Below are 27,027 nucleotides of genomic sequence, written 5' to 3' on the forward strand. Positions count from 1 at the left end.
AGTTATTCTAGACAAGCAATTAGTAAAGATCTCTACTATCTCTTATTTTATGCCTTAAACATAAAGGTCGTAAAAAATTTCTCAACAGTTATAGAAAAAGGATAGTATAATTATATTTGAAAGGTCATATTGGAGATTTAAAAAAAAACATAATATGTTAAATGAAGACTCTTGGACTATAATTAATACTACCATTGTATATCAATCCATTCCAGAAATTATAATATAAAACCCATATTTGACAGAAATAATTTAGTGAAATAATGGTTCATTTATATTTATGACTTAAAAAAAATGAAAAATTCACTTTCTATTGTTTTATGTGTAAGATTGGTTTTATGTTGATGACTTATTGATAGATATTTCATGTACGTGCACAATATTTTGTTAAATTTATTTATTTTCTAAAAAAATAATACAATGATGATTAACGAAAAATAAATAAAACAACTGAAACAACATTATGACAACGTTTTTTTTTTTTTTTTAAATTAAGTGTGGCAAACTGAAGAAGTCAAATGATGTTACAACCATTCTTGCTCAATGAATGACTCGAATTATTTATGTTCAAATTATAAAAATCAATGAGAAGTATTCCAAACACTTATTGTGTATTTTTTCTAAATAATTAACATTGAATAAGTTGTATATTAATATTGCGAGTGATAAAAGGAATCACCCATCAAAATCCCAGGGACACTTACTCAATTTACTACTTGTAATATTATTTTTTTAACTTCATTATTTTCCGGGAAAAAAATATATAATTACAAAGTTCAATATTTCACATCTAGTAGTGGATAAATATTTCAAATAATACATCATATGGTATACAATAATATATAGAGGAGAGCCATCATCAAGTAGTTCTTTGTTTGATTAGAAAAAATAACCATTAATTATTCAGATGAATCATCGTCATCCGAGTCACCTTTCTTCTTATTTTTCATGGACATGAGTGCCTTTTCACGCAACTTCTTCTCGAGCTCTTCAGTATCTTCTTCACTGCTGCTCTGAAAAAAGGAAAAATTATTGTTACAACTTGATCTAATTACCTCGCAACGAAGTTTATGAATTTGCCTCTGTTTGTTTGTTAGTCACCAGGATTACGGAAAAAGTTACAAATAGATTTTGATCAAACTGGGTCAGAAGATTATATATGGTCACAATAAGAGGCCATTAAATTTTGAGATGTCAAGGTAAAAAAAAACATTAATTAAAAAGGCATAATCGACCATAACTTTGAAACATGTTGAGGTAGATAGCTCAAATAGATATCATATAGGTTAAATAAAGATGCTTCATATTGAAAAATTCCAGTTTAGGAAAAACGAACATAGGCGGAGGTTTGTGCTCTACCAATTCAACATTCTAGTTTAACTGTAAATGTTATATATAAATAGTTAGGTAGATACAAGGGCTTCTCTACCAGGATTCCTTGGGGTTATACACCTACGAAGAATGCCAGGAAAAACTCTCCATTTAATTATTACATAATATAAGTTTATTTAAATAAAAGAATAAGATATGGGTAAGACTATCCTACAATTTATTCGTAATTCTTAACCTAACAACGGCCATTTGATTCTTGCGTGGTAAATAATTTCTGATTTTTTTAAATTAAACACTTAATAAATTTCTAAAATCTAAAATGGCGCGGTTTTTTTATTGAAAATCTTGGTAAGAAATTGAGATTTTTTTTTATTCAAACTAATTGACAATTTTTTTTATATTTTGGAGAAACTGAAGGATTTTTCTCCATAACACACATATAAAATTTGATCTGTAAATTTTCAAAAAAACAAACAAACATGGTTTAGCATGTGTATATTTACTTCAGGATATTTCCAGGCCATATGAATTAATTGTAGTACTAAAATGTCTACTCATACGTAACCGTTGCAACTCAATCTGCCCATTATGAGAAGAAGAAGAAAAAGATAAATAATATCCTTTTTTGGATCATCAAAAATATTTATACGTTACATTACATTATATATATTTAAATATTTTGTTCACTTAATTAATTACCTCTTCTTTTCGCCTTTTATGCTTCTTATGTTTCTTGTTCTTTTTATGTTTCTTATGCTTCTTTTCCTTTTTCTTCTTTTTCTTTGTATGTTCTTCTTCGTCAGATTCGTCTTCGGATTCACTCGAGGTTTCCTTCTTTCTCTTCTTCTTTTTGCTAGGTGGTTTCTTGTGGGAGCTTTTCACAGATCCTCCACCCCCTTCCTCATCGGAAGAAGATTTAGGTCTACGTCTTCTTTGTTTTACCTTTTCCTCAACTTCTGAATCATCTGAACTCTCTTTATGCCCTCTTTTAGGAGGAGCAGGGGGAGGAGGTGCTGTATTATGCTCCACTTGTCGAGAAGGAGGAGGAGGAGGAGATTCAGATTGAGAACGCCTACGAATAATACGCCGTTCTTCTCTACCGCTACGACTACTCTGGTGTTCATCTTCAACTTCTCTAAGACGTCTTTTTTTAGGCTCCGGTTCAGAGCGCCTACGACTTGAAACCTCTTCATGTCGGCTTTCTTTTCTTTTATGCCTTTTCCTTTCAACGGAAGATGAGTCTTCGGACTCAGAGGATTCATCGTCTGATGAACGCCTACTTTTCTTCACCTTCGAACGAGAATGATGCTCTTGATGAGAAGGTCTTGGAGATGGAGAATTTCTATAGTGTGACGATTGCTTTTTCTTGACTGATCTTGGAGGGGAATGATCAGACTCAGAACCGTCTGATGATTCTTTAGTTCTATTTGGTCTTCTACGATCCACCTTGGCACGTTTCTCCTCTTGAGGAGATGCTGCCTTCTCTTCTTCAGAAGATTCTGAAGATGAAGACGATGAGCTTGAAGAGGAAGAAGAACCCCTTGAACGAACAGCAGCTCGGCGTCTACGATCTTTCTCAGCGGCAGCTGTTGCAGCTGCTCTAGCTCTCTCTGCCTCACGTTTTTCACGATCTCTTCTTTCTCGATCCCTTCTCTCTCGATCCCGTCGCTCCCTTTCACGTTGCATTCGTTCTTCCTCTCTTTGCATTCTTTCTCGACGTTGTCTATCCCTATCACGCCTTTCTTTTTCCGCCCAATAGTGTCTTTCACGACGGCGGCGTTCTCTAGACAAGGATCTTTTTTCTCTAGAACGGGATCTCCTATCTCTGGAACGGGATTTGCGGTCCCTAGAACGGGATCTTTTATCTCGAGATCGAGAGCGCCTCCTTGAGCGTGAACGTTCTCGAGACCGAGATCTTCTTTCCCTTGACTTCTTATCACGAGAGCGTGATCGTCTTTCGCGAGAATGACGATCGCGACTATGAGATCTTCTTCTGGAGCGAGACCTACGTCGTCTTCTATCTGTAGATTCTGTGGATGAATCTTTCCGACTCCTATAATGCCTTTTACTTTGGACAGAGTCCGCCTTTTTCTTTATATCCAATCGCCCATTTTCATCTTCTTCGCCACTAGAGTCGCTAGAATTTCTCTTTTTCTCACGACTAGGTGATCGACTCTGTGATTTTGGACTATCTTTTTTTACTGGTACTCCGGTTTTCAGCATCATCATCCTGTTTAGATTGATCTTTCTCAGATTCAAAGCCTCTCTTGTCATCAGCTGAGGTAACTTCGACATTAGATTTATCCTCATTAGTTGAGTCCGGTAAGATTTCCTCTTTCTTATTGTTCTCTTCTTTATTACTAAGTTCGTCCGGTGAATCTTCTTTAAATTGATGTCTACTTGATTCATTTTTTTTCGTTACCAGGACGAAAACGATTGCTTCCACGTTCCCGCGAATGGCTACGTCGATCCCTTGATCGACTACGATCTCTAGATCTTCCCCTACGATTCCTTTCTCTAGACCTACTACGACGCCTGAAATTAAAAGAAAAACGATGCAATAAGTAGGTTAGAGTTGGAAAAGTAAGATGAATACACATAAAAATATACATTTAATAGGTATATAACCTAAATTAGACATTAACTAAAAAAGATATTTTCCGGGGAAATTATTTAGGCTGCATTTATTGACAGCTAATTATTAATTATATTGACTTTAATTAAAACGTAATGTTTAATTTAATAATTCCCCCGTTTTTTCATTTATCCATAAATAGAATTATATTCTACTACAAAAATTTCAAATGCATGTACGTAGTATAATTTAAAAATTGCTCACATTTTCAATATTTTTAATATCAACTTAGGATTATTCCCACTTGTGCGACATTTTTGTCAAATGAAATAAGTTGAAGGTATTAAATCTTTTGCCAATAAAATCTATTTAATCTCTGTCCCGATTAGACGTTCTAATTTATGACTTAGGAATGTACCGAAGCATTGTCATGAAAGCTACTTTGTTCAATACTTAATTTGCGAGAAAAAGAGTTTGTCGAAATATAAGTTGAAGGAAAAAGTGTTAATGTGAAGTTGAGACTCGTATGAATGTACCTATCTCTGGATCTGGATCTCCTGGAGCGACTGTCTCGTTCCCTTCTCCTGTCCCTTTCGCGGGACCTTGAGCGCGATTGAGGAGATCTCCGTCTTGCAGCATTAGCAGCAGCCGCTGTTTCACTCTCTGCTTGCCGAATCTTGATTTCTTCCTTCTTTTGGTCCAAAATCTCTTGAGGAATGCCGCTATCATTTTTTTGAGCTGAGTCGAGGAGAGTCCAAAGTTCGCCCATGAAAACACGTGCATTCTTTCCATTCAGGAACCCCGTCAGATTGATTTGCATTTTCCGAGGATCCGGGTTCTAAAAAGAAGGTAAAGAGAGGAATGGAACCACAAGAATTGAGAATCCAAGAACTCACCTTTATCTCCAACTGATTAAAAATAAACTCCACAACCACGTCATCCTCCATCCCCAAGAGTGCTGCAATCTTCTTGGTGATCCAGGGCTTCAGAACATCCAGTTTCACTTTAGTCAAATCGATTTTCGTTGCTAGAATCTCCTCAAACCGCATTTGCTTAAGAAGCTTCTTCTCTTTGTCCGAAAAACGATTGTCTTGGTCCGCGCTTGTCCCTCGGAAGAACCCTGCATCCGCCATCCTCAATGTGCGACTTACTTACAACAACAAAGTACAATTGGAATTCTAGACTAATTGATTTGGGGATCCCTTTTCCTTACTCTACCATTTCTCCTATAAAGAAATAACTAATATCCAACTACTCTGATGATCTGATTTCAGTCACTACTACTACGTTAATCAGATTTCAGTTCATTGCGCTTGCGCAGCTGCTACCCTTATTTTATTATGCGGCGTCGGAACAAATAGTGTAGCAACGGGCGTTGATCTGGACCGAACTTTTTAACTCTACGCTTCAGGATCGTGGATTGCCACCAGCTAGCACATAAGCTACCAAATAACCGTTTGAAATTATATTTACGCAAGCACATGCTTTAATAGTTTAAAAACAGGGTTTCTTCTTGTATTACTGTGGAGCAATGGAATCAATACGATTGTAACAAAAATGAAGTAAAAGAAGGTCATTTCAAAAGGAAAGATCAAATATTAAAAATTTAGACACATATATTATTTACTTTAAATATTTTTTCACGTTGATACTTTTATTGTATGTATCTCGCAAGCCTTATATCAATAACAAACAAGGGATGAAAGGTACCAAATCAGTTGGTCGTCATTAGCCCAATTTTTAATTGTAGAATTATTATTCAATAATAGTTCATAATTTTTTAAAGCTTATAAAATATAACTAATTCAAATTCAGGCCATATAAACACTCAGAACACTTAATTGAGGAAAAGAAGCAGATTAATAGACAACTGACAACAAAACACTATTTTTATGTCATTTCGGGACTTATTAGTTATTATATTAACGCCTTGATAGGCTTAGTAGGGTATTTTTCAAAATAAATATAAAAAAACTACTACATAGCGACTACTTCTTAGTAATACTTTTTGTATCTAATTCATTATATCAAAAAGTTAACTTGTGAATGTTTTTAATCTATTTTTAGATGCAGCAATTTCACAAATTAATTAAATTTACCTTTTTAGCATTGATATTTATTACCAACAGATAATTCGAGTTATTTTCGTATTAAATGACCAATAAAGGATCCATTGGGGTATATTTGTCCAAAGATATTCACCAATTTATATCATATGAGGATCATTGACATATAATTAGACCTCTTGGCAACTTATTACTCATTCTAATTTGGATTTTAGATACTATAAATTATTATCATAAAACGTTTAACAAAGTATTATTTCATATTCCTGACTTGACTTGTCAGTTGTAAAAGTTATATTATTTTAATGAAACTTTTATTAACGAAGGTTTAAATAATATTAGAATATGGTTAAATAGTCTTCATACCATGTTAAAGAAATATTTAATACCACAGCTTCCGTATCAAAAAATGTATTTAATGATTTAATTACATACATATATTATGAATTAACACTGCAAGGATACAAATTGTTTTTTTATGTATCCTTATTATTATATATGTAGTATTTTTCACTAATTAATTCAGATCAAGATTCAAACCCCTGCTCTATGAATAAAGATTTTTAAATACATCTCACGTCTTCCCCATCAATGAATGAAATAATCTAATGTTAACGATAGGTATATTATACTTTTTCAAATGTAGAAACGAATCGTCACGTTGTTACTTTTATTGTATCTCACAAACTTTCCTCTGAAAGGAAACCGAAGAAAGGACCAAAATCAATAGGTAGCTAACAGTTAGCCAATTCTTCCTAAATTATGTAATTATAAATATTCAATAATTGTGCAGCTTAACAAGAGCTAATTCTAATTCTACTGTTTTAAAGAATCGCATTCAGAAAAGCATATTTTCTTAAATTAACATTAATTAAAATATATATTACAAAGGTTAAAAGCCGAAATAGAATAAATCAAACCTATAAACACGCATGTTAGCTTGAGCGGATTCCTTGTCCATGTGAAATATTTCTCCTCTGCCAGAAGTTGCTTTTTATTATAATAGCACAGATGACGTTACATTATCATTTCCCTTCATGACATGTGCAATTTTTTCCTCCATTTACAAAATTCAACTTGTTAATTCATGGAGGTTGCGTAGTTACTAATTAGTTATAGAGTAATATTCAATCTATGAATAGTTGTCATTGTATTTATGAATACTCAGTGCCCCCTAATGAACAAAAAAAAGTCGCGTAGACCTCTGCATTGGACAAATATTGATAACGTGGTCTTCGTTTAGCCGCTTGCCTTTATAGCCTTGCAATCCATGACTGTCGATATTCTGATTTTCTATTATTATTGTTCTTAATGATTAAATAAGTCAACCATACCAATCGTTATTTATCCTTATGTCCTCTCAGACTATCATTGTCATATTATTTCTCCACAATTCTTAAAATGAATTACATATATATATATTTCATAATATTAAAATCATACATATTATTTTATTCGATACTGTTTTATAATATTACTTAGTAATATTATAAGAAAAACGGAGCAGCATAATAACAAAACAACTTATTACTTCAACAGCTGACAACAAAATACCTAGGTCATATGGTATTTTTGTGTTAGCGAGGTTACGCCGTGGTAACCCTCAACGACCCTAGTGGACGAAATTTTTTTTGTCAAGTAGCCAAATAAATGTGAACAAATATTGATCGCTAATTGGTTTTATAGCTTTGGTCCCATCTAGAACCTTGCAATGATTTCATTTTTTGGGTTAGTTACATAGCTGAATTCAAGTCCACTTTTTCCGTATTTAAATCAAGTTCGAATCTATATAGTTCCGAGTTTAAGTTCCAAATCTATAAAAAATTACTCAAGTTCTACAGATCTGAGTAGATTAAACAATTAAGTAAAAATATTATGTAGAAATATGAGACAATGAATTGTTAATTTTGAAAAAAAATATCCAAGTTAGATTCGATAAAAAATCGACTTATGTCCAATTTTTAGACTCGAATACTACCTTTCTCGTTAAATATGATTTATCAAATGAAATGGTTCGTTATCCTTCCTTTTTCTCACTAAAAGATACGACCTCATCGTACATATAATATTTCCAACAAAGAGCCTTCAAAATGCAGTTCACTTGCCATTAAAGTTTAACCGTTAGAGTCCTTTGAATCAAGTCGTACGTACTCGGCCACAAAGGGATTTTTCTCATGACGTTTAATCATCCTTTTCCTGGGTATAGAAGAAAGAAAAACAACACCATATTCAGGTTATTATTCCATGTATATGAAAGGGTGTCCGTACAAATGTTTAAATTGTGAGTACGATTTTGTTTTTCCTGTCAAAGGAGTTGGTTGAGTCAAAGTAGTAGAACTAAATGTCAAAATATATCAATGATATAGGTAATTTATACTCACCTTAACAACTATTAGAGCCATTATTCATTCAATCTATAAACTAAATATAATTGTTTTTATGATATAGATAAAAGTTGTAACTTGTATAACCATATTGTTCAAGTTACAGTTTGTAAAAAAAAAAAAAAGTTAAAAATTTCACCATTCATCTAATATACAATTATTACATTGCCTTCATCATATATACTATAAATAATTATGCATTTAATATACTTCATCTCATTTTTAGGTGTAAGATAGGTAGTTTATATTTATAGAAATTTAAAAAAATACTTTACTTTTCTCATGAAAATTACTAATAATTAATAAGACTCTTACTCAAGTTTTGAAATGAGTTCGGCGTTAGATTTTGAATCATAGAATGTGTCGTTATCAAACGTATAACATCATTCAACCAGCGGCTCTCAAGTTTTTAATTAAGTTTTGAAAATGAAGGATGGTTATTCATGCAAAGAAAAATATTTATTGAATCTCGATAAAACATTAATCATACTTTTTGTTAGGCCTCTGTAACGGAAATGAGTGGGTTCTGGGCCCTATTTGAAATATTGTTGTTCTAAATAAGCCATTTTTACTTTCATGATTGGTGATAGAGTACTATGAAGTACCCAATTGTTTCTAGTTTTGGTATTGTTAAGTTCAACGATGAGTTAGTTAATAATTTTCTATGTTGAAAAAAAAAAAAAAAAAGTGCGAGAAATACAATATGTGGCGTGAGAGCGAATATATGCGAGTATAACGCCAATTGCAAGAGATTTGTGAGCCATAAATTCAATTATGTTGGCCATAGTTACAATTTAACATAAATTTGTTCAATAATTAAATCCGTTTAATAGATCAGAATGAAATTGGCGCATCAATTAATAGTTGCTACATCTTTAACGGCCGGAATTATTATAATGATTAAAAAATAAGACGTTATGAGAGGTACAAAGAACAATTTGTAATTTGATTGTAGAAGTACAAATTACAATTCTACTCTGGTCATACAAGTACCTATAATTTCATGTAAATACAATGTACGCAAATAAAAAGTCCCTAGAGCCCTTTATTTGTTCTACTCTTAGAGAAACTTAATCATTTTACATGAATTATATTAAGAATTACATAAGAAACAACCATTTCATACTATAATTTACAAGTTGTAATATAAAAGACCCTTATACTTGTACAACACAATGATGTAGGACTTGACATGAAGGAAAGAGTGTGAGATGGATTATGCAACAGATCCTTATTCAACAATAACGTACGTCATCGGAGCTCTCATTATCAATAACAAGTGAATTCGTAGTCAGCGTCTTTCCCTTGAATTGTATCGTTATTTCTAAAAGCAAAGTAAAAAAAAAAAAAAAAAAAAAAAAAAAAAAAAGAGGATGATTTGTACAGGTAAAAAGAGAGGTAAATATAATATGAATTAAATATAGATTTAAAAATAAAATACAACATAGCAGAGCTTGTAGCTAGAGAAGTTATTGTCGTTTTTAAAAATGGCGGCGAGTGTTTGGAGCGTGAGCTGCTAGCTAAGGATGTTGTGGATGGTAGCAGCATCTAGTGGAACACTGTTGTTGCAGCTAAAGCCTATAGGGAGTGGATGGGAAGAAAGAAGTTGCTGCAAAAGGATGAGATTGGGAACAACGAGTGCGTGCGTGAAGAAAAGAATAAGAGGTGTTCCGTGTTGGTTTCGCGTTTTATTTTTATTATTTGAGTGAGGCACCTTGGCTATATTTACTACTACTACTGCTCGTTACTACAACGTTTCCTCCACCATAAGCTGGAGCGCGGAAGAATGATTCTTCCCTGATTTTACTCGCTCGCTCAGTAGTTGTAGTAAGTTATTTAGTGAAATAATACAAATCTTCCTTCCTCCTTGCTTGAGCGTCATTCTTCTTCAAAAAAAGAAGAACTAAAAACAGGGAATTAGTTGAGTGAAGTGCAAATCTGTTTTGTTTTTTGAAACATTTTTTCGGAGTGTGAAGATTGATAATCAATTAATACATCATTGTTAGTGACTCTCATCCAGACTATGAAGATGCGTTAGTTCTTCTTCTCCGACACTGAATTCAAACCCCAAAAAGTGACAGCAGCAATGCCCTCTATGATGAATTTAGTACCTCATCAAATGATGGAAAATTACGAGGCTCTCAAGTCCATCATCACGCAATGGAACGCGAATCGATTGGATCTCTTCGAACTCTCACTTCCCAATGAGGTCAGGATTTAAGAATTATTTTACGTTTTTTTATAATATGTGCAGTTTTACGTGGAATAGATTTGAAATGAAATCAAATGTTTTTAACTCTAAAGAGTGTGACTTGAAAAAGAAGAATTAAAAAAGGGAGGGAGAGACACAGAGAAGGAAACACAGAAAAAGACAGTGAAATAAAGGAGGGGAACAACTCGAGAGAGAGAGAGAAAGAAAGGAAGAGAGAGAGAGAGAGAGAGCGAGAAAAAGGACCTCACTGATTTGAGTCTTCCACTCCGGGATGGATGAGTCAAGAGTGAGTGCTGATCCGCAACAAAAATCCTAGCCGTATTGTTTATATTTCCAAGATCCTCTAATTCACTTATCTCTTTCTTTGATTTCTCTTTTGTTACTCGATAGAATCAAGGATGATTCTTATCCAGTTACTTAATTTAATGCTGAATACAGAATATTGGATTTCTATACTTTGACGGAATTTTCTGTCCTTTGTTTCATACAGCAAATAAAACGCTCACAATGAATAAATATTCGAGTGTCACTTAATAGTAGTGAACAAAGACAAACACTTTAGTTTTCATGTATAGGGCCAGGGGATGGGACTCTAATAACATGCCTATATTGAAATCTAAAGTATATTTCCCCTTATAACTTTAAGTGCGATTAGTATTGACTATTTCAACATTTGTTGTTGTTTCTTCCTATTATATTATTTAAGACGTGTAGTTTTAATTATTGATGATGAATTTGCAAAAAGGTCAAACACAGAGTCATGTAACATTAATAAACATATACTTATATATTTGAAAAATAACATTAAAGTCGAAGCCGATCCCCCTACATGTTTAATTTGGCGTTCGTTCTATTTGTGTTTAATGTGTATAACTCTATGGAATCACTGAACCTGTTTTTATAGGGCAAACAATAGTTCTTATTAACTTGCAAAAAATTCAATATGTTATTGATTTATTTTATATATAGATTGCACACTTATTTGAGTCTCTTACAAGCATAACAAGTTTTTGCAGGCTATGCTACCGCTCATGACTCTTCAAAATGCATGTTTCTCAACACTTAATCAAGATCAGAATAAGGACACTTCCTTTTCACTCTGTTGTGATAATAGTATTCCTCTTCTTATATATCATACTATTATTGGACAAATAATGATTGGTCGGTTAGTGTGTAATCATGCAGTCACACACTGCTTCATGCCTCCCAAAGTATCATATATTTCTCACGCTATTAAATTGACCATTAAAAAAATATTTTCTTCCTCATCCTCTCTGTCCCCCATGAAGAATATGTATGGATGACTCAGGAGAAGACGAAGCGATTTGTAATTTTTATTTATCTGCATTTTTGATTCATGACTTGATTTTAAATTCCTGGAATTTTTTTATCATTCATGTGAGAACAGTGACGATGAGCATTTGCTTGTAACGTAAATTATATAATATGACGAAATGATCCCCCCTTTCCATTTCTACCATTTTAGCAACTCTATTAGGACACTGAGTTAGTAAGTAGTAGTATTTGTTATACGATACCAATATTTTTGAATCGGTTTCGGTACTATCATTTGTATCATCATTTGATATTTTTTCGATTAAAATAATATAAGACAAAAATACCCGTTGAAGAAATGCATTTACTGGGGTGTCTGCAGTATTTTTGTTGGAGGGATAGTGCTTTTGAAATTGAAGGAGTAGTGTTGTCGCCATACCAGTAATATTTTAGTATAGATTCGTTTTAAATGCGTCGGTACTGTACCAAACAGCACTAACAGTAAGTAGTTAAATCTGGATCCAATAGAAAGGAGCTGGAAGATATTTATCATTCATTATTTATATATATTTTGCATCGAGTTTAAATAATGAATTAATTGATAAACTGTATCGAAAACAAAATATAGTAAAAATATTGATACACTTTGCATTAGTTCAGCGCGATCTCTCCATGATGATTCATGCATTCTTTAATTTTTGTTTAATTCTATATACACATACTTCCATATTATAAAGAGAGATATTTGCTATCTTGTTGAATAAATTCCTTCTTCTAAAAAAACATTATTTATCATAAGATTTGTTGAAGTTGATTAGATTTTAAATAAGTTTATATATATAACTTAAATGATATATATTATGAATATGATAAATCGTCCCCTTTTGGATAGAGGGGAGGCAATGAAACGGAATATTCTTATCCCATTTGTATCTTACCACAAGTTATACTTCATTCTATGCATACAGGGAGTTACGTAAACAAAACTAGGCATTTTTCAAGCCATAATAAATCAGCTATACAATATATATGTATTATATAGTGTTGTCTCAGTAGGAATGAAGACTACACTCCCCTCCAGTTTAGTATCGGTCCAGTTCAGTCTTCCGAACCTATATAGTTCGGTCCTTGACGACAGTGAATCAATTTTTTTAAATCATTTCTAGTACTGACAGTACGAAAGACCGGTCCCAAAGACTGATAGGACTGTTCTTAAGCCTGGACTGACGCGTGTTGGATTCGAACCAAAATTCTTAGATTAAATCAGTTCGAGTTTTTAAGAATTTTCACATATATGTAATCTGGTTTATTCTTGCTAATACATCAACTCTTCTTGTAATTAGCAAGGAATACGTCTTTAGTATTTTTCTTACAATCCTCTTGAGTGATACTTGAGTAATTTGACTTATCATCATTAATCGAATATTTCGAGTAATAATTATAATTAGAGTGCAAGTGAGGTCGAATTTTCAAAAAAAAATATTTTGGGCGAGTTTGAGTATTAGAAAAGTCGATTTTCCCCCCAAAGATCCATCACTATTATTATATATACAACCTTTATCAGTCTATTGATTGGTAATGGGAAAACAGAATAAACATTTTTTTATTATCCCGTGTAAATTTTAGTCTAATTATAATAATGATTTTCCTTTGAGCCTATTTATTTACTTCTATCTGTAAGTAATTTAAGAACAAGGTTTCTTTTTGAAGTTTTATATATACTTATGAATTCCGCTGAAAATGGAACACGTACAATATTATAATATAATTAATATGATATGTAGAAAAAAAAAGTAATTATGTTTTATATAATATTATGTAAATATGTTAGAAAATAGAGAAGTCAAGGAAGAAGATCTGACTCTTACTGAGATATTACTATTTCTCCATTATTATTTAAATGGAAATTATTATAGATTACTTTAGTCAATTATAACAATTCTGCCACGGCTGAAAAGTGGAAAAACAACACTTTATTTGAATGCAATTTTCATCCAATACGATCAGGGAAAAGATGGAAGAGGGAGGAACAATTACAATAAGATGGTTTCCCTGCTCACAATACCAATGTGACCCATTGCTTTCTTAGCGATCACATGTCATTTTTGGAAAATATTATTGGTTACCATTTTCACCTGGTACCACCCCATTGGACAGCTGTTTTTATGTGCATGTTGAGAGTAAGTCCTTCTGCACTAGTCACTCACTCCAACATCAATGGTCTGAGTGTCCCAGTCAATACAGTGGGGGGGAGAGAGATAGTTAAGCCATGGAATTTTCTTCCATGGTTAAGGTCATGATGGGAAGAGACTACATCGTCTTCAGGACCCGTTTGGATCCCATTATCGAGCCTAAGAGTGGTGTCATTGAGTTTTAAATATTTAGCAAAAATATTAATTTAATATTTGACTAATAAAACCTAGTTTTTTGGCTAGATCTTGCTGAAATTTTTGATGGGTGACTATGGAAATAGTTATTTACACCCCTCCCATCTTCGGTACATAAATACCGGGTGCAGCGAAAAAATCTTAAGACTTCGTTTTTGCTACGTTAATTAAGGTGTTTGTGAATGCAGTAAATTGTTCCGGTCAAATATTTAAAAAATGGAATAAACAAAAAAAAAAAAAAACTAGATCTTCCTAATTGCCTTAAAAGCTGAGAAAATATCATCTGAACGTGAACAACGAATTTCGGTCCGCGCACCTTTGGGCACTGGCAAGAAACCAACGGAGATTGTTTTGTTACTATGGGTCCAAACCAACTACTGGGACATTAACGTGGTGCTCCAGCAGGATGGTGCGCCTGCAATTCCGTCAAAAAAAAGCCAAGAAGTGGTTGGAAAGTAACTTGCCTTTGTGGCCAAAGAAAATGTGGCCCCCTACTCACCAGATGCCAACCCATTGGACTTCACTTTTTGAGTGTATGTTAAGTTCAAGAGCTGCACCGTCTGTCACCCAAATATCAACAACCTCAGTGACACCGTCAACCAGCACTGGGATGCCATGTCTGAGGACTATAGGTGCATTGGTTGCAAGACCTTCCATGGCCGCTTATAAGCCATCATTGCTCCCAAGAGAGGGCTTCATCGATGATTAGGCTAGCCAAGACATCAAATTAGTTATTTTTATTTTACAGACATACCCTATTATAACTGGTTGCTGAAATACATCTTGATAATGTTCTAGATTGAAAGTGTAAAAATTTTTTCGCTGCACCCGGTATAAGAAAATAAAATAAACTATGTAGTTTGTACCCCACACTCTCCAGATTCTTCTTGCAATGCATACTATTTAATTTGATTACGCTAATAATGATTATGATAATATATACACAATAGAGAGCTCATATCCCTTACATATTACAGTCACTATGTACGACGTACGTACATAATATTTGGCAATTCGTGTATCTGTCAGTTATTCATATAACTTAAATATGACTTTGTCTGTGTCAATTTTTTTTTTTTTTTTTTGTTATGATAAAACATATAATATGTAATAATATGAAGTTATTATATCAGTCCAACAACGCAACTTTACTACACAATTATTTGTCAAGAGGGCGGAATGGGATGAACTTTTTCTTGAACCTCATTTTTTTTATACATATATTTCTTAAATGTTAAAAGTTATAATTTGGCCTCATTAATATATTAGACTACTAATATATTTTCCTTCAATGAACATTAGATAATTTGATTTCATTTAGATTTTTTGAAATGTTAGGAGGAATATAGTCCAAAAAACTTATTTTGTGCAAAAAATTAAGAAATATAATGTTTAAGCCACATTGATCAATGTTTAGAGATTGCGCCCGAGTTTTTAAATTTAATAAAAATAAAACCTAAAAAATAGTCCATAAATGTCAAAATATAGCAATTTGTAAGACATATTTTATCTATTTTAGATCAATTAACAACCTTTCATAAGTTTGAATACGGTAGTTCCCTCAAAGGATTATTTATTATTAAAAATGACCAATAAAGTTTTTTTGTACAGCGTATAACGTGTAATTTTTGCTATCCCCCCTCCGCTCAAAATGAGGAAATTTGGAAACTTCAAGGATGATGCGCGCAACCTCTAAACAATCATCCATATGGCTCAAACCTTACATTTTTTCATTATTTTTAGGAAAAGAAACATTGAACTTTGCCCCCTCAGAAATAAAATCAGATTTAAGAACCAGTTCAGTGTATACTGTATGAAATATGTATATCTTAAAAATGTTGAAAAAGTATTCCAGTGTAGGTCCCAGCCTACAAGTCAAATGAAGTTCAAAGACAATTTAGAAGAATACCTGTCTTCCTCTTGATGTAATCTGAATCCCCTTGACTTTGCAACATAGGGAGGGCATTACGGTTTCATGCGCTATAAGGACTCCCCGATGTGAATAAGAGAGTCAAAAATTCTGGAAGACGATATATGTTGTGTTGTGTTCTTCCTTATGTAGAACGGAAGACTGCAGTCCCTTATAGTTCAGTCTCGGTACGGTCCAGTTCAGTCTGGCATACCTATAAACTTATAAAGTTATGTCCTTGATGACGTGACTTAGCTATATTTATTCTTTTTTAATCAGTTCTAGTACTAATAGTCCTGACTCAGGACCGACAGTCTTAAGGACCGATCTTAAGACTGGACTAAACTTGACCAAATAAATAAGAACTAACGCAACACTAGCTTCTAGTCTGTGACAAGCGTTTCACCAAATTGTTCATAACAAGGACACACACATTGAATGATTTATTGATCAATCGTAGGACAATATTAAACTTGTAAAAAAGTATTGATACATATTATTCTAAAGCAAACATAATCGTTGAGTAATTTAATTTTTTTGACAGGGCTCTTATTCTGGATCACCCTGTATAGATAATATGTGTTTGACTTTATTGTCTTGAATTACTCTTACACATGGAGGATATCCTCCGTTTGCATGGCTTACATAATTATTATTCCTATTATCTGCTAAAAAGTAAAAAAAAATCATTGATACATATAAAGGGTTTCTTTGTTATTATGAAGTATTTTTTTTTTTTTCACTTCACGTGATGGTTCTTATGAATCATTATGGTCCTTCTTTTTATTAACCTTTTCTTACTGCAATAAACATGATGAGATGTGTGTTTTAAGAAAGAAAAAAATCTAACAGACTTGCAAGTCTCAATGATTTGATTTACTTTCTTCCTCATGACATGGATATGAAAACCTGGACACAGGTTATTCTACTTTGAAAATCAATGTTCATGACTAAGAAACTTGTTTAAATTACTTTTAGTTGTTGCATGCAATGATCTTATATTTTTTATGGTGGTATCTTTAATTAGTAGATACTTTTCCAAGTGATAATTAATTTAAATTAACTATATGTATGTACATAATATATATTTTTATCTCATCTTAAAGATGCATCCCCCTAGTAGTAGTAGTAGTAATAATAATTTCTAAATCCTTGAATTCCAACCAATTAAATTGCTGTAATTTTAAGATAACACTTTTTTATTGGTTCATATTGTATGTACAATTTCCTTTTGTGATTCACAGATTCATAGGAGAGTGCAAATTTGACATGATAATTCTTTGCAATTCAAATTATCTTGATTTTTTTTTTGCACAAGTCAGCATATGATATAAAAATTCATTCAATTTTAATCTTGTCATGTTTCAATTGAAGAATAATTTTAATACATGATCAATTTGTATAGTATATGAAACAGGCTTCTTATAAATACATTTTTATAGAGTCGTACTTTTAGAGAAAGTAATGGAAGGTGTTATTAAATTTCATTCTTCATTAAAATGGAATTTAACTTAAATATGGTATTCTTAGTAAGTAATTTATTATTCAAGTGTCTTTAGTACAACACTCTGCTCTTTCCTTAGTCAGGAGTATGAATATTATATCAACTAATTGAAATACTTGAATATGATGATTGAAAAAATAGCGTGGTACATGGAGGCAGTTGCAACACTTCTTGTTTTTGACTCTTTTACACCGAGCTGGTGTGACTTTGACTCGCCAAGTTTGCTATTATTTGAATTTATTTACCATAAAGGTTGTACAAATCAATATTCCCCCTAAAAATTGCATTTGAAAGCAATTCATCAAATTTTGTCACCTTCCCTTTAGCCAGGGAAGGTGACACCAGCTCAAAAATATTAAATTCGAATTAAGAAAATTATACTAAATAATTTTTTGGTACGAATAAATAACTAGAATTCCCAAGATGATGAATTATTAAACTTCAATGTATTATAGTAAATTCAGATATACATATAATAGATGAAGTAAAAAATGCTGAGAGTTTTTTCGCTTTATTTTGACCATAAAATTAGCATAGTTGGGATTATCCGATTTAGTTGGTCCCAAACGGTTTTCAAGCTTATTACAACTCTACGCTTTCCATTATTTTATCGACATTTTACATACCCATATTAACAGAACGGAATCGTTGGAACACAACTTTGCTTTTGCATTCAATACTGTATTGGGCCCATAAACAGCACCATTTTATTTGGCCACCTACTCCACCTTTTCACCTTGGCCGTAGTGAGGCTGAAGAATGTATCGAATTTTCTCCTTTTTTACTTTTATTTTAGAACACTGTAACACACAACTGGCTTTGCCAAACACGAAACTGTAAATACACTTTTTTTAAAGTGTAGGCTTAACCTTTAAGCATACTTTAAGCTTTTTTGATGCAATGTACTTGTATTAATCGTGAAATATATCTCACTTAGAATATCTAGCGAAAAACGCTCAGAACTTTTTACTTATCCTATTATTATAGAACATTGGTCAGTATTATTTATAGATGGGATACATTCAATCTCAAAAACTATTCAAGGGCCTTCTCTAGTTTAAAAAAAAAACATTATTGATATGAAGTTACAGCTTATAAAATAATGAAGTAGAATAAAAAATGCGAGGAAAATTCAAGGAGTTTTGCAATCTCAGTTACATGAGAAACAATTCAAAACGTACGGCATTCTTACAAAAATAATGATCTTTCAAAATATGATTTTACCTCTCATAATCAGTAAGAAATCCTGTATCTCGTATCTTGTGTCTCCCAACCTCTCTTCCAAAAATAAAAAGGAAAACCCCCAAAATCGCTTGGTAGTTAACTATACAGGGTGGGGATTTTAAATCCGGAACTAGTTTAGACATTAATATCTTGGCAACACTAAGATCTATGTTTGTCAAAGTGTGCTCATCTGATAAAACTTTATGAGAAAAAAATACAAAATTCTTGAAATGGTATCCAAATACGAACCCTGTGCGGCCATTGTTGTCCTATCTTACCGGATCTGAACTACTATAAATGGGGCACCCTGGAGAGTCCAATAAACGTGCATAGCGCTTCCATTCTCGAGGCAGTGGCTCACTTGGACAAGGAGTTCCTCGTCAAGGCCTTTGCCATGTTTACGTTCAAGGTTGCTTTGAGTGATTGACGTCACTATTGACCCCGTCATGTAAGAGCAAAAGGTTTGTGAATTACCGAATTAATTTACTGAAATAAATTGTAATATATAGGTACATAATACTTTAATTTTTCGGATTGAAAATCCTCAACCTGTATATGAAACTACTAATGAATCAACGAATCAACGTACAGAACACTGATTGAGAGAGAAAAAAAAATCAGATATATCGATAGCTAATAGCGTTTCTGTGATTTTAATGCCTGGATATCTCAATATAAAGTTGATACTAATTATTAATTTGTGTCTACAATAATCTGTATGATATTATAGAATTGTGATTGTAGTTTTTTAATGTTTGAGAAAAAGGTATTATTGCAACTCTCCTGTCTCCCCTACGCATATTATATGTATGTTATGTACTTTATGTTGGTCTTGACAAAAAAAAAAAAAAAGAGCAAATCATATTATATGTATCTTTTATTTTATATGGTTTCCCAGAGGAAGAGACTTAAACAGGTGCAAAATTACATGGTATAGTGTTGTTACTTTACGGTTTTGCTTGTAGGTACTTTGACTTTGGCTCTCTTAATGATCTTTTAATAGTACATACATACATAACATAATATATAAATCTGCGTGCGTCATACTCCTTGTTCATACGTAATGTTATTTTTTTAACTAACATAATATATAAATAAGTCTTTGCATTATATTACATGCAAACCCACTGTACCCAAAACTACCAGTAGCAAATAATTATTTTTTTTAATTTAAAGGTTTTATTACGCAACCAAACGACAGCAGAAAAAAATAAGTAAAAATGTCGGTAGTTAATATGCCTCCAAGATGACCTATATCAACTACACAAAAGATTTTTATTTGTAAAAAATATGTTGAATGTTCATTGAATCTAATAATTATCCTTCAATTAATGAAGTCTCCCAATAAACAGCTGCTCCTCCTAGCTTGTTCTACAATTATGTATATTTACATATTATATTGATATAAAACAGAAAATTAATTAGGCTGTCGTCCACATACATACTGATTTCGTCATGAATAAATGAAGCTCACTCATTACTTAGGGAGAGTGAAATAATTTTACTTTCTGGTTATTATTATATGTATTTAGTAATGTACAGGGTGGAAACTATAAATTTAGACAGTTTGCATATTATTCTTGAATGCTTTATATATTTCTTATTATATATGTCACAAAACTATCTCCAATACTGTCAGCTAATTCTCTGTTCAATTATGTCACCATCGTGTTGACTGCTACTATGGCAGTAATCCATAATAGACAAATTAGGAATGTACATGCCAAGGTAGGTGACTACGGGAAGAAGGTACTACACCCTCCTAAATAATTTTGTCAGTCCTTATTTAGGACTGAAGACCGCAGTCCAGTTCAATCTCGGTCGGATTCAATCATTGATGACGTTATTCAAATTTATTTATTCTTTGTTTAATCAGTGCTAGTTCTGACAGGCCCCGAAGACGATAGGATCGGTCCTAAGATTGAAATCCACCGAAATGACACAACTCCTGATTAAAATGTTATCAAATTTGTGTTAAAGACAGCGTTTTTAGTCTATAAATGAATGTTTGTTGTCAAATTTTTGTTATTATTTGCACAATTAACAATATTCATTGTCTTTTCTAAAAAAAATGTTGTGTCAAAAATGCCCCCCCCCAGAAAAATCCTTGTAATATCCCTTCGGATGTAGTCCGGATCCCTTTGAATCCAACCGTAATCAGAAGCTTCCTTCATTGACTCCTCACTTTCTGGCCACTCCAATTAACTTTGAATTCTCAGTTGTAGTCTGAGCTTACGAAGTAAAGTTGAAATCCCGAGTCCCACTCATTCAATTCTTAGCTTAATAAGAAAATAATAAATTTTTGTGAATAACTGATAATTCATTTATAGATACTAGATAGCATTGGAGTTTATAAAATCAGTCTCTTAGAACTTCAGAATTTTGAATTGTAATAGTGTGTAAATTTGTAGTTCCCACCCGGTATGTGTATGTAATATAACTGCTTCCATAAAACATTTTCACTTTATCGCATTAGATTATTGTGTATCTACGTGCATTGAAATGTAAAGCATTCACGTAACGCAATATGAATGTATAAAGTAGGTATATTAAATAGAGTCTTTGGTAAATAACTAATGAAAAGTTATTGAATGCGCCAAATAATAATATAAACAATAGGGACTTCAAACATGAGTATGTGTTTCTGTCTGGATTTTAATATTAAAATGTAAATATTATGTTTATACTATCTTGTACATATATATTTTTTGTTTATAATAAATCAAAAAGTGAAGCTCATATTTTATGCTACATTCATACGCTTATACTATATTAGTGTTGGCTTTCGGCCTGGGTTCCTAGACGACCGGATCCTGGACATTTAAACTCATAACTGTAACAAGGGTCTCGTTGTAAAATTGTGTCTTGTTCCGATCCCAAAAAAAAAAAAAAAAAAAACAAATCCGAAATCATCGGAAGATTTTGTGTGGGACTCTGACTCTCATGAGGGTGATCTGAAAAGTTACCGACCTCAATATAAAGGTAACATCCGTTGACAGTTACTACTAAAGTTTCACCCATTTTGGATGTACAGCTGCTATATAACAGTCGTTTGAGTGAGTTGATGTGAGTATTTTTTTGAAAACAAAATCGAGTATGTCAACAGATGCTAGATAGATGTGACGAGCTATTTCAGCCATTTTGGACAATATTTATTTAATGACAACTCCATACTCGATATTTTCAATTTTCACACTTCCTATATTATATATAAGGAGGGGGGGGTATGAGTCTAAAGAAAAAGCTAAGTATAGAAGAAAAACGCTTGATTCTTCTTTTTTGTTTATTATTTATTTAATAAGCCCTGTGTGTGTTCAACATCTCCCTCTGTAAGAAGAATTCTTGCCTATCTTAGGTTTAAATCATATTCTCCCTCGAAAATCATAAAACAGGCAGCTGATATCAATTCAGCTGTACCATATGTACTGCTCCCGTCTTCTCTTCGCCCTCTTACAAAAAATAATCTTTAATTATTCATACTAAGTATGAAAATGAATAGAAATTGCCCCTGGAATACATTTCCAACTCTTGGCCCTTTAATAAAAATGATTTCAAACTCCGCCCATGAACGAAATATCTGTCCAAATTAGTCTTTAAAAAGTAATTTAAGACCGAACTTGAAGAAAAAAAATCTCTTGGACCGAGTGTATCACTATTTTATACGTAATCGTTCCCTCCTGACATATTATAATAGCCTTATACACCTATAGGAACAAACAATTTAGTATCCTTGTGAAGTTATGATATATTTATATAGCTATCTACCTTGTGCTTATTACATTACGTATATTAGCAGTAGGAATACACCGGGTGTAGCATATTTATCTTACATTTTTTTATTATAATGGATATAATTGAAGAGTTATTTAAAATTCAAAAATAAGGTAATAAAGATTGGTGTTTTCTCCAGTTATTTAATAATGCATAAAAGATTTCATAGTTCTTAAAAGATGGGGAGAAGTCTTCTTTATACAATAAATATATGAATTTTTTTTTAGCTCCATGTCCATATATGTCCATTGAGTCCCAAATATCTTACGACCTACAGGAAAATGAGTTCTTTTTGATCTGCATGTATAAATTATCGTGAGAGTCTTTGCGAATATCGCCTCCTCTTTAAAGTCCTCTTCTCCTCTCATTGTAAGAGCAATTAGCCAGTTTGACGAATTGAAACTTATAGAAAACCTATCGGTTATGATACCCCATTATTTAAACTGTAGCATAAATCGATAAAAAGTGAATCTTCAATAATTATGTATTTAACTTTTCATTTAATGAATTACATGAAGGAATCTTATATTATGAAATATTAAATATATGATTTTTCTGAAAAATCCAGGAAAAACATTATCCCGAGAGATAACCTACTCAGTACACACTATCAGAATTGTTTTATTTCCTCAAAATAAGGCCAGGCAACATGAAAAACCAATTGAGTCTTCTGCACAACTTCCTTTCGAAGTCGCCAATAAAGGATAATTCTGAACAGACTGGAGACTCCTAGAGAACAATCTATACTCTTTTCATGCATCAGAGAAGACCTTCATCCTCAAATTGGCATTACCCCCAGCTCAATAGACCTGACCAAATAAATTCTAACTCTCTCTGACCTCAAAGGCGCATTTGAAGCATGGATTACCTCTAGACAACTCCTGTCAAGAGCCGCATGACCCTCCATAAATTCCTGGTATGTTATAAGTATGAAGCTTAACTACATATTTAAAAATTGCTTTGCATGGATTTTGCTGCAGGTCAATTTCCTTTGGAAATGTGAAAACTTTATAAACAGACGGAATAATTATTAATCTGTTCTGCAGACCACAGTGTGCGAGGAAAAATCGTGTACTTTCTGAAACCGAACAAATGGGGCAAACGTTAGTAAGAATGAAAAAGAATTCAACATTTAGGCTTCTTTAATGATATATCTTTCTATTTTTCAGGGCCTCTAAAGGCCCTGCAGCATTTCTTGATGAATACCTTAGACATAACTGTCCACTGTTGCTCGACGGAGGCCTTGAGGTCATCCAAATTTCGATGAGGAGTTGCACAAGCTCTCTTCTAGTCTACGCCCCTACTGACATAGTTGAGTAGGAAAAGTCTGGGGAGGAGGGTAGCCAAACTGGCCCATTTTGCTGTTTTACCCTTTTCTGGCCTCCCTTGACCCGTATGGCCTTGATTGCTGTTGAAAGTAGTTGCTGATACCGTCGTACTAGAGAAACCATCCCAAATTGTTCACATACTTCATCACAGTCCAAGACTTGGCCGGAATTCTAGTCATCCCGTTGTCTATATCCTCCATGATCCCTATTTTCCGGCGTCTAACACGTTCAGGGTACCTCTCAAGACTCTGAATTGAAGTCACCACGCTTTTAAAGACTCTGTCAATCCTCGATTTGACCTCGCACACTATAATTACGTCAAGTTAATGGTTAAGTCCGGCCATTTTTGCCAATGGTCCTGGTTGATTTAAATATAATGTATTTTTTATGATATTGACATCATACCACCACAGGTTTGACCTTCATTTAGTCAGCTTCAAATATCCGAGTATAGTAACAAGTAACAAATGTGATGACCTCAAATTTTTAAAAATATATATCTTTTAAACGCATCTCTGACACGCTATTCATCGACGTCTTACAGCAAATAATAATAATAATGTGTAGCTTCAATCTATCTATCTACCTACCTACCTACCATTCGTAATGGTGGTGTGACGAGTATTAATAGTTATTGAACCATTAAGTCATTAGACTCGGTTAGATGAACCATAAGCTCTTCATGAATACATATTATATATATTTTACGGAACTTCTTATTCTTCCTCCTATTTTATTACGTGTACACTCTGTGAATGATCGATGATCAGTATGAAAAAAAAGGGAAGATAATAGGGCCTTTTCGCTGAACCATCTGGGGGAGAGGGGCTCTTGCTTAAATTTCCAATAAACCTAAACCTTGATTAAACTCAATCAAATGGCTCAACACCTTAGCTTTATTGTGTCTCGTAACCTTTTCTCCAAAAAGAAACATTAAAAACTAGTATGTGCACTCGGTAGAGCGCAAACCCTGTACTTATACTCAAATTAAATTATGTATCTAAATTTATTCCAAAGTTATGGTCAATAGTACATTTTTTACAATTTAATGACCTACTGTGACCATATATAATTTTCATACAAAGTTCGATCAAAATTGTTCTTTAACTTTTGGCGCAATCCTGAAGACCAACAAACAAACTAAAAAACATTGGCAAAAGCATAACATCTGTTCAACTTCGTTGGCAGAGATAAAAAGACCAAAAAACCATTGGTAGCAATTAGCCAATTCGAATTCAACCAATCAATAACGTCTATAGCACGGATACCAGAAACATCGACAGCTGACCATAAAATGCACTGTAAATTTTCATGTTATTGAGGTAACCACATGGACTCTTTGGGGCTCAATTTTAATTATTTTATAAAATAATCAAATTTCCAATAAATCTTAAATTTTTTTTTGATATTCAACAATATAAACTTTAAAATTCAAACTTCTGAATCCCTTTACATATAGAGAATGTAATTAAAAAAAGTCATTTTCAAATGGCCATTGAGGTCAAAAAAACACCATTTGAAGACTGAAACTTTATAAACATAGCTTAAAATGCAACAAAAGATCGAATTAATAGATCCCCCTAAAAATTGGACACACAAGCTAAAATAAAAGTTTAGAAGAAGTTAACTTTTTTTGTGAACTTTTATATGACCTTAACCAGTACTTTATCAGCTTAAAATGTTACAGAACTATTGCTTTAAGGATAAAAAGGCTTTAATGACCACGACATTTCCAAGTTTTTTATTATGACTTGTAAAATAGATTATAAAAATACACTTTCATGTGTAAAAAAGTATTTTTGGGGGGTTGGCCGGATTTTTCCAGATCCTTTTAATCAGAAGTTGGGATAAAATTTAATTCCTCCTAATAAAATTAATAAGCTTGCCGTTAGAGAGATGATCTATCTTTATTGGTCCCATTTGTACATCACATATACACGACAGTAGTGTACTAGTTCATCATTTCTCTTAATATTAATGATTTATATTCTTATCCGAGACTATTGTCATTATTATTTAATTCCTGAGGAGTTAACTTCTTTGTCTGCTTAATTCAACTATGTTCTACATCTGATTGAACATTCGTGTGTGCTCAGACTGAGCGTAACATTGGTGATTAGTTGGGGATTAATAATTGTAAGTACTTGTGGGACTCGGAATATAATTGAGGATCGACATCGCTGTAAATTATTCCCAATGTACTTGTTTATTTCCTTCCCCCCTCTCTCCTCACAGCTGATTGTAGCTGATCCATTGAAAAGCACCTCGTCCATAACATTCTTGAAATTGTCGGGGTTACCATGTTGATTTTTGGCTTCTTTTTTTTAGCATGCCTAAACTACACATGATATTTATAACCACTTATTAGTTTTGGTTATATAGGGTCCCAAGATGGCAGACATCAAGAACAATGCTGACGTCACGCTCTATTAGTCATTATTGCAACAATTATGATTCATTTCCATATTATTATTTTATAATGATTCATCATCAATAGGGGGAGGTTCGTTATGATTAACTTTTGAGGTATTGGGTTCTTTTTTTTATGCATATTTTAAAAAGAATTCGTTCCTTTTGATAAAGTGAGAAAATTGAGGAAAAATTAATTAATTATAAACACATCTTTATATTCCATTACTTTTATTTTTACGCCAATGCGAAGAATATTGTTTATTTGTTTCCATATATTTCAAAGTATACACTTTGAAAAATTATACATATATATATATATATATATTCCTGCATTGTGCTCTGATCAACGACTACTAGCACTAACAATATTCTACACGCACATTTTCAAGAAATCATTGTCAAAAAATTTGCTTTATTGTCATTGTTAAAAGTAGTACATATTATGTACATTGTGGGAACATATAATAATAATACATATATTTTATTCATTGACATAATATTTATGATAAATGTCTAGGTAGGTCTCTGTTGAGCAATGGCCCTTACAATCACGGTTTTATCGAGTGTGGGGGAGGGAGTACACATTTCAAATTATTTCCTTGTATGTTCTAAAACAAAAAAATCTTTGTAATTTGATATACACATTTA

The 27,027-nt window shown here is 32.6% G+C and overlaps 2 protein-coding genes and 1 long non-coding RNA gene across 4 annotated transcripts in view; 1 reads left to right on the top strand and 2 right to left on the bottom strand.

The window, feature by feature from the left end:
- Positions 1-382: 382 nt before the first annotated feature.
- On the bottom strand, positions 383-5,208 carry LOC121113888 (uncharacterized). The gene is made up of 5 exons (XM_040707751.2): positions 4,804-5,208; positions 4,444-4,745; positions 3,739-3,867; positions 2,032-3,562; positions 383-1,013 (listed from the first exon to the last, which is right to left on the bottom strand). The coding sequence occupies exons 1-5, from the start codon at positions 5,038-5,040 to the stop codon at positions 900-902; spliced, it is 2,313 nt and encodes a 770-aa protein (XP_040563685.1). The 5' UTR covers positions 5,041-5,208; the 3' UTR covers positions 383-899.
- Positions 5,209-7,366: 2,158 nt separating this feature from the next.
- LOC121132593 (uncharacterized) lies at positions 7,367-9,772 on the bottom strand. Of its 2 annotated transcripts, none has more exons than XR_005869375.2 (3): positions 9,521-9,772; positions 8,673-9,019; positions 7,367-8,394 (listed from the first exon to the last, which is right to left on the bottom strand). It is a non-coding gene; the product is annotated as an uncharacterized lncRNA (long non-coding RNA). The 2 variants fall into 2 exon arrangements; XR_005869374.2 differs by having other exon boundaries at positions 9,513-9,772.
- A 402-nt stretch (positions 9,773-10,174) lies between these two features.
- Positions 10,175-27,027, top strand: part of cno (adherens junction formation factor afadin) — a 29,923-nt gene continuing 13,070 nt past the window's right edge. The window contains exon 1 of the mRNA XM_040728021.2: positions 10,175-10,566. Coding sequence (XP_040583955.1) covers positions 10,444-10,566 — 123 coding nt within the window. The 5' untranslated portion in view covers positions 10,175-10,443. The remainder of the gene's footprint in view (positions 10,567-27,027) is intronic.

This window comes from Lepeophtheirus salmonis, chromosome 2, assembly GCF_016086655.4.
Source record: "Lepeophtheirus salmonis chromosome 2, UVic_Lsal_1.4, whole genome shotgun sequence".
Taxonomy (NCBI): Eukaryota; Metazoa; Arthropoda; class Copepoda; order Siphonostomatoida; family Caligidae; genus Lepeophtheirus; species Lepeophtheirus salmonis.